General features: G+C 38.6%; 1 protein-coding gene across 14 annotated transcripts in view; it reads left to right on the forward strand.

Moving 5' to 3' along the window:
- Positions 1-14,156, forward strand: part of ZEB2 (zinc finger E-box binding homeobox 2) — a 131,949-nt gene that overhangs the window by 13,572 nt on the left and 104,221 nt on the right. For 4 of the 14 annotated variants that reach the window (XM_078327870.1, XM_078327876.1, XM_078327871.1 and 1 more), the window contains one exon: positions 11,538-11,673. The exons of the other annotated variants lie outside the window; for them this stretch is intronic. In XM_078327870.1, the coding sequence (XP_078183996.1) occupies positions 11,646-11,673 (28 nt within the window). In that variant the 5' untranslated portion in view covers positions 11,538-11,645. The remainder of the gene's footprint in view (positions 1-11,537; positions 11,674-14,156) is intronic. 14 annotated transcript variants of the gene reach the window in all.

Raw genomic sequence — 14,156 nt, forward strand, 5'->3', positions numbered from 1 at the left:
TGTTTCTTAGTTTAAGAAAATATTTATTGTCTTGTATATCCAAGTAACTGTAATCAAAGAAATTGCAATTGCCTATTCTTGGAAGTACCTAAGTTTCTATTTTAGACACCATGCACATCAATGGAAGTGTTTCACATCATGAGAATTCTCAGTTTTAAGAGGTGAGGTTTATATATAAGGAACTCAGTAAGCTGTGTTTTCATAATAAATAGACCCATTAAGAGGGAAACATCTCTGAGCAAAATGGTTGTCCTCTAAAGATTTCCCATCACCTTTGCTCTGCTGATGGGAATTTGAAAACTAAATACAGCCCATATGCACACATTCCCACAGGCACACAAACACAAATGCACCCTAGGATCCAAACTCTGAGAATTTTCCTCTTTAACTTTCACTACAATCGTCTGGCTTGTGAATGAAATACACTTAAACAAAAATAGTAGAGGCGAGGAATTAATGTAGATTCTTGTTTAGTAGGATTTATTGTAGGGGAAAAATGTGTTCCCCATGCCACATGACTCTTATGAAACTTACACCTATTAATCTAAGCTTTAAGTGTATTATTTAGGATAAATTACTAGCTTTGTGTTTTGTAATGTTTTCCCCCATTTCCCTTCAGTATTACCAACCTTAACAGAGATTATCCTAAACTGATTGCAAATTGTTATGGTTTTAAAAACAGCATTCTGGAGTACTGAATAAAGATAGCATTTTAAAGTAGTGTTCACAATATTTAGAAGAAAAAAAGGGTGTGGAGAGATTTAAAACTATACTGAACACTTAGAAATGTGTGGAGTTTTATACTTGTGCAGATAAGTGCGAGGTAGCCTTGCCCTGTGAAACCAAGACCACAAATGATACGTGTCAGTAGGTTCTTTGATAGGGCTTCTGGCCACAGTGTTTTTGTGCTGTCAAACTGCTATGTTGAACAAACACCTCCTCTGGGACAGAGTGATAAATGCAGAGACAGGCTGGCTTCAACCAGTCTCAGCAACCTCCTCAACCACACCCCCACTCCCTGCCCACTTCCCACCTCCCACAATCCAGCCACCTCCCACCTCACTTTGCCCCTTTACCTGAAATTGACATTTATATAGAGTTGCCCAGGATTTTTTTAAGTGTCAGTGGTGAGTAATTGTTGATACTCCCCAAATCTTATGAATCAGTACTCTGAAACTGCAGGCAAAGTCCTTTTTCTGGCAGGCTTTATCTAGTCTTTTTAAATGAAACTGGACTGAGCTTCTAAACTTTTGCCAACTTGAACTTTTTCCACCTTTGCTTAATCACTTGAAAACCACTTGCTTTCCTTGTCTTTCCCCTAGTCGCTTGAGTTTTATTTTCTAATGTTCAAGCAATTACATTGTGCAACACAAACAAAATTTTGCCTTAAAAAATCTAAACACTGTTAGTTCCTACTTTTCACTTTCTAGAATTTTTTTAGGGGTAACATTTCAAATGTATCGTCAACTGGGTTTTTTTTTTTTCTTCTTTCTCGGAGCCATTATTCTCTGACTAAAACCTGTTTACTGGTGCCTTTGTGTGTGCATTTTTTCCCCCTGACATTAAATGAATTTCCATCTTCTACTCCTGCAATCTCTAAGAAATAGATAAACCATTATATTTTTTCCCTGCTCGTATTTTAAAGTGGTGATCCTGACAGCAGGACGATTATTGCACTTTATGTTTTAGTGGATGTTTGCTGTTGCTAGTTACAGCAACACTTATCATAAGACAGCAAGAAAAGAGTAGTCACTGGTAATTAAAGTAATGAAATATTCATTTACTCTACCTTTTCTGTAGTCTCACAAATTAGGCTGCTACATTTAATGCCTGCACTGCCTCTGTTTTTATTATAATGGCAGCTTTCGCATCTGCAATTAGGACTAATTCTGACAGTTACAATTTCTGAGGGATGGTAAACAGTGAACGAGATGTGCAGCAGAGGTATTACACGTGAAAAGCCCTTGTCTCTTTAACCTTGTTGTTTTTTTTTCTCGCAGAGGTTACCTTTTCCCGATGGTGCAAAATCGACTTGACATAACTGTTCATCAGTTTCAGGGTTTTCCCTGGAGGTATTTGCATCAAATCAGCCCAGTCAAGCTTCAAGTTGAAATTGGCAGGCCAGAAACTCACAGGGTAGAGACTGGAAAAGAGACAGCCAAAGTACAGGCAGCAAACTGACAGCAGCAGAGTGAAAGACAGAGGGGTTGGGGGAGGTTGAGATCCAGAGCTTTTCAACTTTAGTGTGGGGGGAAATCTCAGCTCCTCCTGTACTGATCTCAGCAGCATGGTATCCTGAAGGAGCTTGAAAGGTTGGGATTCACCACACCTTCAACAATTCTTACCACTAGGGCTCACCAGCCTTGCTCCGTGGGTTTGCTCTCACTTAATCTGATTGGATGCCTAAAGAGGAGTGGGCACACTTAATTAAACGGAAGGAAAGTTCCTAGGCACCTCCCCAGCACTTATTAAAGCTTGAAAGCCAAATCTCATGATCAGTGTTATAGGAGGAAATTAAGGTGGTTTGGGTTTTTTTCTGATTGTTAACTTGTAGGAAAGTGAACAATCCCTCTCTTTACCAGGTTTGTTTCCTCGGGGGTTCTCTTCTGAGCAGATTAAATGTTCACAGATACTAGAGCTCAGGGGACTGTCCATTAAAAAGCTAATGCATTTTGGCTAACAAAAATTCAGTACAAGTAGCAAAAATTATATTTGAAGAGATACTCCTTTGCATAACATGGGTTCGCCAGTTCTGTATGTCAAATAATGTCCCCTATCCTGATAACATAAGAACATGTATTAAGTTGTTTAAAAGGTCAAGAAGCATGGCAAAACCTTAAAATATCTATGATACTCAACTTTTAGTCTCAACAAGGTCACTTTAAGAAAAATTCCATGATTGCAAAACTTTTATAATTGCTTTTACAAAAAAAAACAAATATGAAAAGTGTTTCCTTTGCCTGAGAACATTTTTTCTCCTTGATGTCTTTTAAAAAATTGTCATCCTTCCCCGTCTCTTCTAACTTTGGAGTGGGAGGGGGCTGGTGTTTTGACTAGACAATTTAAAATCCTCCTCACTTTCCAAGTAGACTTGGGGGTCGAATAAGCCCTTGCTTTCAAACCATCTTCTAGCTCTGTGTATGACAGGCATTGGCTGATCTGCTGATGCCCATTCGACAGGCACTGTTGAACTAAAGTGGTGTGACGGCACAGTTTTGTTAAGCTGTGAACAAAGGGCTGAAGATGCCTTGCTGGCATCATCCATGTGCATATTGGCCTTGTCACAGTTTTGCTTGATTTAATGCTCTGTTTATTCCTAGATATTAAAACTTAAATTCTGAACAATATGTTTTCAAATACTACATACCAACTTTATTTTAAAAGCTTTAACTTTGAAGACCCTAGGGTTCATTTGCTCATCCAGTTTCTGTGTAGCCAGCATTAAAACACAGTTTTGGAAATAAATAGATTGCCAGTAGCCTCTTAGCTGTTATCCATTTAAAAATGGGATTCCAGTCTTTAAAAGTCTTATTAGGATAAAAGATTTATTTTTCTTTGATCATTGGTTGAAAGTCATTATTTATTTCCAACACTGGATTGTCACATAAATTCCTAAGGAAGAGTTACCTTGTGTGTACATAGTGCAGTCAGAGTAGACTTTTTAAAATGACAAATTATTAAAGAGATATTCAGTAATAAAAGAAAGCACTTACAAATACCAGTAAGCATAGGCACATCACCACTGACAGAAAAAAAAATCCAGGGAGTTTATGTTAAAGGGAACCCTATTTAGGAGATAGCAGCAGAATTAAGATTGAGACTTGAAAATGAAATAATTGTTATGAAAATCCCTGTTCCAGAGGCAACAGCTTGCCCATCAAAAGAAATCTTAAGTTTGGTACTAAATTTAGATTCCAGCGTCCCGTTGAATGTGTCTTGAGCTTTATCTGTGCTTGGTTTTTGTTCCCCCTCTGCCTCTCTTTCCACTCTTCAGGTTTGCTTCAAGTGTTTGCTAAGAGATTAGTTAGCAAGTTTATATTGAGGAGGTAGCCATGGGAGGCAGCTCTCTGCTTGAAGGAACGCGCAGTGGGTCAGAGTGAGAAGATACAGGGAGCTGAGACTGACTAAGGCCTGGGATCAGGTACTTTATTTTCTCTCAAAGACAAACTGCCCGTAGAAAGGTTGGTGGGCTGGCATCTGCCAGCAGGAGCACAGATGTTACCACTTTTAGAAACTTCCAAACAAGCATTATTGCTGGAACAACTTTATGAAAAAAAAATCTGCTGCCAGAATACTCCCTTTTCATTATGTAAAGAGGCTATAATTTGAGATATTCAAGGTTATTTTTACCTCCATTCATAAAACAGCATCTTTCTTGAGAGCTGTTACCAGTTAGGTGAGGAAGGTGGCAAAGGAGAGAAAAATACTCAGCAGCCTAAAAGTATTGCTGCTGCTAATAACCAGTGAGACTCCACTAAGAATCTGAAATAGAATCTCCAGGGTAAAACACATCTGCGTTTCTACCTGTAGTAACCGTGCTTTCTTAGCAGTGAGTGAAATGAATTAATGAATTGCCCATTTTTTTTTTCAGTGGTAGTTTTGCTCCATGTTCACTTATACCAAATAATTCCCATAGCCAGAAAGGATGATACAGGTAGGGGTGGCTAGGAGAGAATAAACCTTTATTGCTAGTTTTTACATCATGCATGAGAAAGACGCTTGCAAACAGCATAGATTACAAGACAGTCTGTGGCCTGTCCTCTTAGTTTCATGAGAAAATTTTGCCCAATCCCATGTGTATGAACAAGATTTAGACATGTAATCTCCAACCTGGAGAAGAGAGCTTTTAACATATTAATGGGGCAGATTCTTACTTAATATATGACGTGAATGTTGGCATCACTTTGGGGTTTCCTAATAATACTTTGTTAGCAACTGTTTATGAAAGAGACAAACAGCAGTCCATCCAAATAGTCCTCCTCCTCGAACCCCTATCTCGATATTAATGGCTTTGTCCTGTCAGCTCATAACATTCTATCTTTAAATTGCACTAAATGAAGCCATAACTCTAGATATGTTTTGTAACAAATCTGTGGCTGAGACTAACATGACTTCTCACCTTTTAATGAACTGTTCTAGTTTAGGATCTTCGAAGGAGTAGAGTGTAAAAAGAAGCAAAGCAGGAGATGAAGAGGTCTCGTAAATAGTTTCCTTTGAACATCCACAATTGCTTACATGGCCTTTTCCCCTTTTTTCCAGGCAGGCAGAAATGGCCTAGCCCAGGACTCATACAAGTGAGCACATTTCAGAACTACTCATTGGATGATTGGAGGGAGACAGAAACCCTACGATACCAATGCAGTGTATTAATGGAGAAAGTTCCTGAGATTGGGAGTGGGTGTGACATTAGGCTAGGGCATTCCTGAAGGGCTCTAATTCATGTGATAATAGTTAAGTGTAGATCTTCTAGCTATCAGTTAGCATAAGGTTTCATAAACAGGTACTGATGGCTCTTCCCCCCACCCCCCAACCCCACCATCCAATTTCTAGCTGAGTGAGGAACAGGCTCTGCTTCGTATAAATAAGATCTTTGAATTTATCTGCAATGAGGTACAGCTTTAATGATCTGTATCTGCAAGCCAGGAGCATGAATGTGATCTTATTGTATCATAGTGTAAAGACGAGATAGGCTAGCGCTACAGCACAACAGTGCATTGTGCCTGAGTGTCTGGAACAATCCTTCGATTTCCAAAGCAGCAATTCTTTCTTTTTCATCATTGTTTCTTTACCTCACTTGTATGCTCCTTGTGATACAGATCTGAGTGAGTTGTGCAAGCTTCAGACTTGCCATCCCCCAGCTCCCAGGCCTAGTACAGAGTAATTCATAAACTTACCATATTAGACTATCAGATTGAAACCAAGGGTTTCTACTGTGGTGGAATTGGAAAGCCCATTGTTTTGATTATCATTTCATCAGCCCCAACTGATACTAGTATGCTCAAGGAAAACATACTTCAGTTACAGTTGATTTTCAGATTCCAAAATGGTGCTGCAAAGCCTGTGCATCTCTAATTATATTTTATGCTAGGCTGTGCAATACCAAAATATACGCCGCAGCAATCAGTGAGTGAACAGTATCAATCAATTTGTAAACAGATGAAGTCACTCATTCCCAAACTGGTTTTCCAAAAACAATTACTAAATTACAATAGAAAAAAATTGTACAGTTACTGTATTTGTGTGCTGTGTTACAATCAACATACCAGGGAAACAAAACAATTTAATGCAGAAAAATCATCATTCATCTACATTATAATTGCTTCTTTTTCACATCTACAGGGCGGTTAATTAAAATTGTGATTAAATGCGGTCGCGCTGCCTAAGATGTCTTGCCCAAAACAGGTGGTACAGAATTTAAAAGTAAAAAAAATGTAATTAGCATTGGAAATTGAGAAATTGCCTGTAAGAATCAGTGTTAATTTCAGTCAGTGATGAGGTAATTTATAAATGAATGCAGTGGAGGCTGTGCAAATGCACAATTGCCTTCCTTGCCATTCTTAGCATTCTCAGCATGCAGGTGAAAATGTTTTCAAAATATTGAGGTAATTTGAAAATCAATCCATGCATTCTGTATCTTTTTTCTCCCATTTGTACCAAATGCTGAACAAATGCTGCCATAGATGGCACAATCCATCATTTTTTTACTTTCTAAAAGCAATGCTGCACATATTTTAGACCTACATTAAGAAATATAACAACACAAATTGCAAGCCTAAAATTGTTACATGGGTCAGGATTGTACACCTGAACATCTGACTAACAGGGATTTGGTTGGCTGTGAAATGCTCCCATCAATAAGATAGAGACCTGGAGGGAAATCTTTTCATGGTATAAGTAGTAGAAACAGAATGACTATTAACCCATCCAATAAATACTTGAGAATACATTTTTAAAGTTTAAGGAAGAAACAGAAAATTTATAATAAAGCTGATATTTTCCTTAGAATCTTAAACTGTAACTTTGTTATTCCCTCTAAAAACATCTAAAACCAGTTAATAAAGCTATCACTAGAAAAAATGTTTCCAGAAATTCACTGTTCTTCAATGTCATCTTTCCTTTCAACAAAAGTTACATCTGCAATTTTCTACAAAACATTATAGTATCAACTTAACATATTTCAAGCATTCTATTAACACATGAGTATATTTATAGATTAGATACTAGTTAAAAATTATTTCTATATTTTTACTATTAAACCACTAGGCTTTTAAAATCTCCTCTTCATTGAAGAAATATAACTTTCTGGTGCTTATTCTGGCCCTCTGAACAATATGAATTTAAAATATTTTAATAATGATTTGAGAAGATGGGGTTTGAGTATCTGGCTTGATACCACTGGAGTTAAGAGACTTTGTGGAGCTTTTTAAGCATCGTCTTCTATGTTTGGTATTCTGCAAAATGATCTCTCCATATAAAGCTCATCCTAAGAATTTGTTTATTTAATTGTGGCAGATCAATCTGATAATCAAATTCTCTCATGTAAAATATTCTATGTGTTTTTTTCTGTTTCAGGCAGAAATCAATAATTTCATTTCACTCTGAAGTCATGTTTTTGGTTAATACTGACTTTTGGGGGAGAGAGGTAAAAGTAAGGAATACTGTATCTCTGGGAGTGTCTTCTTCTTTTTTTTTTTTAAGACGGAGTTTCGCTCTTGCTACCCAGGCTGGAGTGCTATGGCGTGATCTCGGCTCATGGCAACCTCCGCCTCCTGGGTTCAGGCAATTCTCCTGCCTCAGCCTCCTGAGTAGCTGGGATTACAGGCATGCGCCACCATGCCCAGCTAATTTTTGTATTTTTAGAGGAGACTTTATTCATTCATTCATCCATTTTTAGAGACAGGGTCTCACTCTGTGGTTCAGACTAGAGTGCAGTGGCACCATCCTAGCTCACAGCAGCCTCAGATTCCTGAGCTCAGGGGATCTCTGAAAGTATCTTGCTCTCCTCTGATTTCAGGCCTGGTATTGGGCCTTCCCTCATGACCCTTTCTGATCGTTTTTAGGATACAAATAAAAAGTATAATTTAGAGGTGACAGCTCAGCTGGTTGTTCCAAGTGGCATGCCATCATTTCTCTCATATTTAAATCTGTTTCCCGTTTAATATTACAAGTAGAAATAAAATGAGACCTATAAATGGAGGAAACGGAAAGGTCACCAGATAACTCCATGAACCTTCTCTTTTCACCAGCTCTTACCTCCCACTAACTGTGATGACGACGATTTCATATTCCAGCAGTAACTTCACCTTTAGCAGGGGTGGGTGCAGACTTCATCAAAGAATGGCTTCCTGGTTTACCTTCAGGACCTGTAAATATAAGATCTGCAACCACATGGGACTTGGCTCAAATTTCAGCAGAGTGATGGGATGGGGAAGGTATTATGACATGCTCCAGGCTGCACTGGTTCTGAGTTTGCAAGGAGTCACAAGGGTTAGAGAATCACAGACATCAATAGAGCACCAGGATCTTCCTACCTCTTGAAATATTTGCAGTAGAACTCTTACCTCTTTATGTTTGGTTCATTGTGCCCTATGAGCTCAACAGGGCAATGTGGAGTTACTTGGGAGATTCCACCAATGTTATATAGATGTTCAGAATGACAGTGTCTTTTTATACAAGCTCCCCCTGCCAAGTGTCATCTCTGTACTCTTACAGGGTCATCAGGATTGTCAGAAAAGGCCTGGACTACATGCCTATCCCAGCATTAGATTGGCATTTCTTAAAGTCCTTTTTTGTTTAAAAGTTTGCCATGTGAGCTTAACTCAATTCATTCTGCTATTATTACAAGCATCACCTCTTTGAAGCTGATGTCAGATTCATGAAAGAAAAATGCATTTTCTTTTTCTACTCAGGGCTTTTTTCACCTTTATTCCTGAGGGTGATCAGAGCTTTGCGTTGTAAGAAAAAAAATTCTTCTCATTGCAACAGTAATTGAAAAGTATGTAATCAGGTCCTTTCTAGGCCTTTCTCTGGTATGTCAGCAGAAAATTGCAGTGTTTGTTCACTTTGCATTAATTATATACCTACTATGTGCAGGCTCTGTAGCTGAGGCTGTGATCAAAAAATGGATGCTAGAGACTGGGCCCCTGAGAAGCTTGCTGTGTAGAGGGAAATGGGGGTGCATTTAAGAAATGACGAAAATGTGGTAAGTGCCATAAAGAACTTTGTACCCAGTACAGAGAGAGTATAGATAATGGCACAACTAGATCTGGGAGCAGATGGTGAGGGGAGACTTCATGGCAGAGGTGACTTTTGAGGTGACTGTTGTCATAGGACATGGATTTCGCCAGCAAGTGAGGGCACGGCATGCTGGGCTGAGAGGGTGGCATGTACAACCCAGGAGAAAGTGTGAACAGTGCAGGCATTGTCAGCCAGCTGAGATGTGTGAAACACAGGGCATGAGCAAAGAGGATGAGCTTGATTTGAGTCTGCAAAGGTGGTCAGGGAGCAGAAGAATCTCCTATCCCATATTTTTGGCTTGTATCCAGTAAATAGGTGATGGTGAGCTTGCAAACCATGTTTTAAAGAAGAGTGACATAATCATATTTGTGTTTCAGTGACATGTCTCTGGCAACTGTATGAAAGATGATATTATCTAACGTTTGTTGAGTACTTAAACAGTGTGCTGGGACCTGTGCTAAGAATTTTGCCTGTCATCTGATGTTGCCCCGACAATAATACTGTGAAATGGGTACTATTATTTTAATACTATTTTTACTGATGAGGAAATTAAGGTTTAGAAAGGGCATGAGCCTGGAGTCAGGAAGAAAGTCTACAATGAAGTGTTACAGCAATTATGGAATTTCTAGAGTTACAGGCAACACAGGCAATAATGATCATTGACTTGAAGGACATTTGGAAAAGAAACTCCAGCATTTGATTCTGTTTCTCTGGGTGAATAGTGAGACTAAGTGGAGTATAAGGATGTTTATCCTCAACATTTATTCTTTCTTTCATCACTATGTCAGTTTGGAAAAAGAAAATAAAAAATGGTTGTCGATCCTCAAGAAACTAATTGTAGAATATGCTACCTCTTTTGGAGTTTGGAAAGAGATGGTTAACAGACAGCCCTTCAAAACAGTGGAATTTAGTAAACCCTGAAACACTCGCCTTGCTGATTAAATTCATGACATTAAGGCCTTCTTCGGCCTTATGAGGAAGCAGATGAAAATAATCCCTTTCCGATGACTATTTTCCCCCTTTTCTGAATTAACTCTTCTATTACCTAAGACTCACCAATCCTCAAACTTCTAAATTCTCCACACTGCCTTATCTCTGCCATCCCATGGCAAGCCCTAAAGCTGCTAACATTTTGTAACAACTATGTGACAAATTGTTGTGCTTTTATTCACATCGGACATCTTTGCCAGGCTTACTTGTTGTGTTTTCTGTTTGGCTGTGTCATGGGACCAAAGGTGCCTGCCTTTGTACAGCATGTCAAATCTGGTTAACATGCGACTATTTATCTTTAAAATCACTCCTGCACAATGGCAGCGGTGGGCCAGGCCACAGGGCTCCAAGCACGACCCAATTTTTTAGACCATCTTTTCTGCATATGGGGAGCACGTTGGAGAGCAGACAAGACATTCTGTGATTTGGGGAATCTCTTAGAGACAAATTGTAGAGTGCAAGTGCAGTGTAACTGGACTGCTGGGTGCCCAGTGAAGTGAGGAAAATCAGATACAGCACAGGCTGAAAGAATGAAGCAAGAATTCATATCTCTGTGCAGAACATGCACAATACTTTGCTCACATAGAGAGTTCACACATAGACAAAAGAATGTGTGCTTGTGGGTTATTTTCAGGGGATTCTATAGCCATAGTCTAAGCGTATATATTTGTACATAAGCTTTCTTTCTGCATTTTGTACTGGTAGATGTGTCTACAAGTGAACATGTAAACATGCGTATATGAGAAGACAATTTGCTGTTGCTGATTTAAGACATGGGAAAGGCCTCCTAGTTCACTGAGGCATTTCCCTCCTAATGTAGTAGAAGCAGAATCTTTTTGTTTTCTACAATAGTTTCAATAAAGGACTCTGTGTGTGTTTAAGGAAGACTCAGAGCCAGAGAGCGTCAAGTGCTGCAGTGAAAAATACTGAAGACTTTTTTTTCCATAAGACGGCTGCAAACTTTATAACCTAATTCACTCTGGATTTTCATTTCTCAATTGTTTCAAGGTGTCTTGGGGATGATTTGCCCTTAAATAACTAATTATCAACAAAGGAGAAAAGATAGCAATAAAAAATGTGATAAACCTGCATAGCATAATTTAACTAAAATGAAGGATTTCCTTGCTTGGAGTAGCTCAAGGACTGAACACAGCAACACTGTGTGATTTAAATGAAATGTTCAGAGTGGTCAATATAAATACATATGTAGACAAGTTATAGTATATGTGTATGTATATATTGAGTTACTTCTTGAATAGGCAGTTTTTCCTTTCTTTTTTCTTTTTCTTTCTTTTCTTTTCCGAGTGAAGGACCCAAGAGATTGCCTTTCACTTTGAAAACAATCTCTAATATCAGGAAAATGCGCTGTTTGTTTATGCGTACATGATGCAAGTTTGTCCGCCTGGGAACTGCAGCAAATGGGAGAAGTATGCATGGATTTCACAGGTAACAGGATTACGTGGGCACATAATTGATCCATTTGGAGAAAAAAAATGACAGTGCTCTAAAGATGCCTAGGCTTTGGAGATGGAGTTTATGAAACAGGCATTTGTAAATTCAAAGGAATCAATATGTCAATTTTATTACATCTCAGAACCAGCTGGGCATTAAAGGAACAGTAGCCTTTAAAAAAAATTATAGCTGCTTATTCCTACATTGTCTACCTTTCTTAAAGGCCCTAGAATTTAAGGAACTGAACTTAGAGATTTGTACCTTTTCAGAAATGAATTTACATTGTCCGAAGAGAACAATAATTTAACATTTTATCAGTTATCGACCTAACTATTTGAAACGTCTGCCTTATCATTACAATTGAAGTCTATTAATAGATATAGATAATATGCAGAATAGTGATTTTTCATATAGGTTGCACAGTCAAGGATTCATTGGAATTCATATTTGCATTGTGCTTTCCAACAGTCTAGATTTTTACCTCTTCACTGATGATGATAGGACACAATTTAAGAGCTAGCCTTTGGTTGTCCCACAGAATTGGGTCTGTGCATGTGTGAAATATTCCTATTTTATTAGAGTTTTTGACAATTTAAAAAGACCAAGCTATTATAAATTATTAAGTTCCTAAATAATAGGATTTGAACAACAGCCATAAGAGATGTGAATGGGATGGGAATTTAAGATATTATTTTAATATCTCAAAGAGGTTACACAACTAACGATGAAAGTTAGAAGCTCTCAATTGGTCCACACACCTGCCATGTGCTATCTGCTAGAGCCTGCAAGGTGAGCTGCTTCAGTGTTTCAGGTTCACATCTCCACCTCCCAGACTCCTGCTCCAAGAACATCTCTAGATCTATTTACTTGTAACAAACAGAGCCCAGTTCTCCTCTTTCCCCAAGGAGGCAAGATACTCAATACAATGAAAAGAACACAGGATTCAGACCCAAACAAATTTGCGTCTACATTCTGATTCTGCCATTTACTCTTGATTGTGCTCCTGGGTGTGTTTCTTAACCACTCTGAGCTTCAGTTCTTAATGCTTAAACATTGGGAGCAGTATTTGTTTTATGGAATCTTTGGGAGTATTACACAAAATTCTAAAGAAAGTGTCTGGAGCCTAGAAAATGCTCACTAAATTCTGATTATCACTGTTTCAAGGTGTGACTAATCAGGATACGAGAAACCCTACAATGGAGGTACTTCAGTTTCTGCTGAAACATTCTTAGAAAGAGGAAACAATTACCATAGTCTGAGATACTCACTGCTTTTTTTTTTTTTTTTTTTTTTTTGACTCTTTGGGGAGTACTTAAGAAAGGAAGAGAAAGGAAATAGTTGGCAGGGCTCAATGGCTCACACCTGTAATCCCAGCACTTTGGGAGGCTCAGCTGGGTGGATCACCTGAGGTCAGGAGTTTGAGATTAGCCTGGTCAACATGGTGAAACCCTGTCTCTACTAAAAAAATATAAAAAGTAGCTGGGCATAATGGTGCATGCGTGTAATCCCAGCTTCTGGGGTGGTGGGGGGTGCTGAAACAGGAGGATCACTTGAACCTGGGAGGCATAGGTTGCAGTGAGCTAAAATCATGCCTCTGCACTCCAACCTGGGCAACAGAGTGAGACTCCATGTCAAAAAAAAAGAAAAGAAATAATCATAGTGATTGGCATGCTATTCTACCTCTACATTTCCAGAAAATATACATGGTACTTTTTCTTACAGAAACAGCATCGCCCAAAAAAACAAAAATCCTGAAGGAACATATTCTGAGATGACTTTTGTCACAGCACTTAATCTGATTCCTATTTGTCTCCCCACAAATGTGTAAATGCCTTGAGGGCAGTCTTGCCCATCTCAGCTCAGGCCATGACATACAAACTCTTTTTGTTAAAGCAAAGCTTTACTGAATGCAGCAGGGATATTAAAGATTTAGTATACATTATCATATCTAGAAGAAAAGCTTTTGGTAACTTTATGTTAGATTCCCTACCACCATATTAACAATTTCTTGAAATTCACTTTGTGACAGCTATGTTATTTTGAATACTTGGGTGGGTTTTTTTTTTAAGTTTGTATTTAAATCAACTGGCTTTCTGCCTTTCCCAATGACACCTTTGAGACTTGGGAGTCAGGGAGGCAGAGAGGCAGTGTGGGTGCTCAAAAGAGTGTAGGCTTTGGACATCTGGGCTCAAATTTGGTTTCTGCTTTCATACCAGCATAAGACCTGTAGCAAATTGTTCAACCTGACTGCATCTCTGCTTCTCATAATAATTCTCATGTTACAGCACAGTTGTGAAGAAATACTGGTAATAGATGAAGTGCCAAAAGCATGTAGTAGGTGTTTAGTGTTCTGTCCCTCCCTCCATTGTTCTTTGTCACTTGAACATTCACTTTGGGTTGGCATTTAGTGAGCTCCTTCTGCCCATCAACAAGTCAGTCAACATTTAATACATACCATGGGTAGATATCACCCCTGT

Source organism: Callithrix jacchus, chromosome 6, assembly GCF_049354715.1.
Source record: "Callithrix jacchus isolate 240 chromosome 6, calJac240_pri, whole genome shotgun sequence".
NCBI classification, from domain to species: Eukaryota; Metazoa; Chordata; class Mammalia; order Primates; family Cebidae; genus Callithrix; species Callithrix jacchus.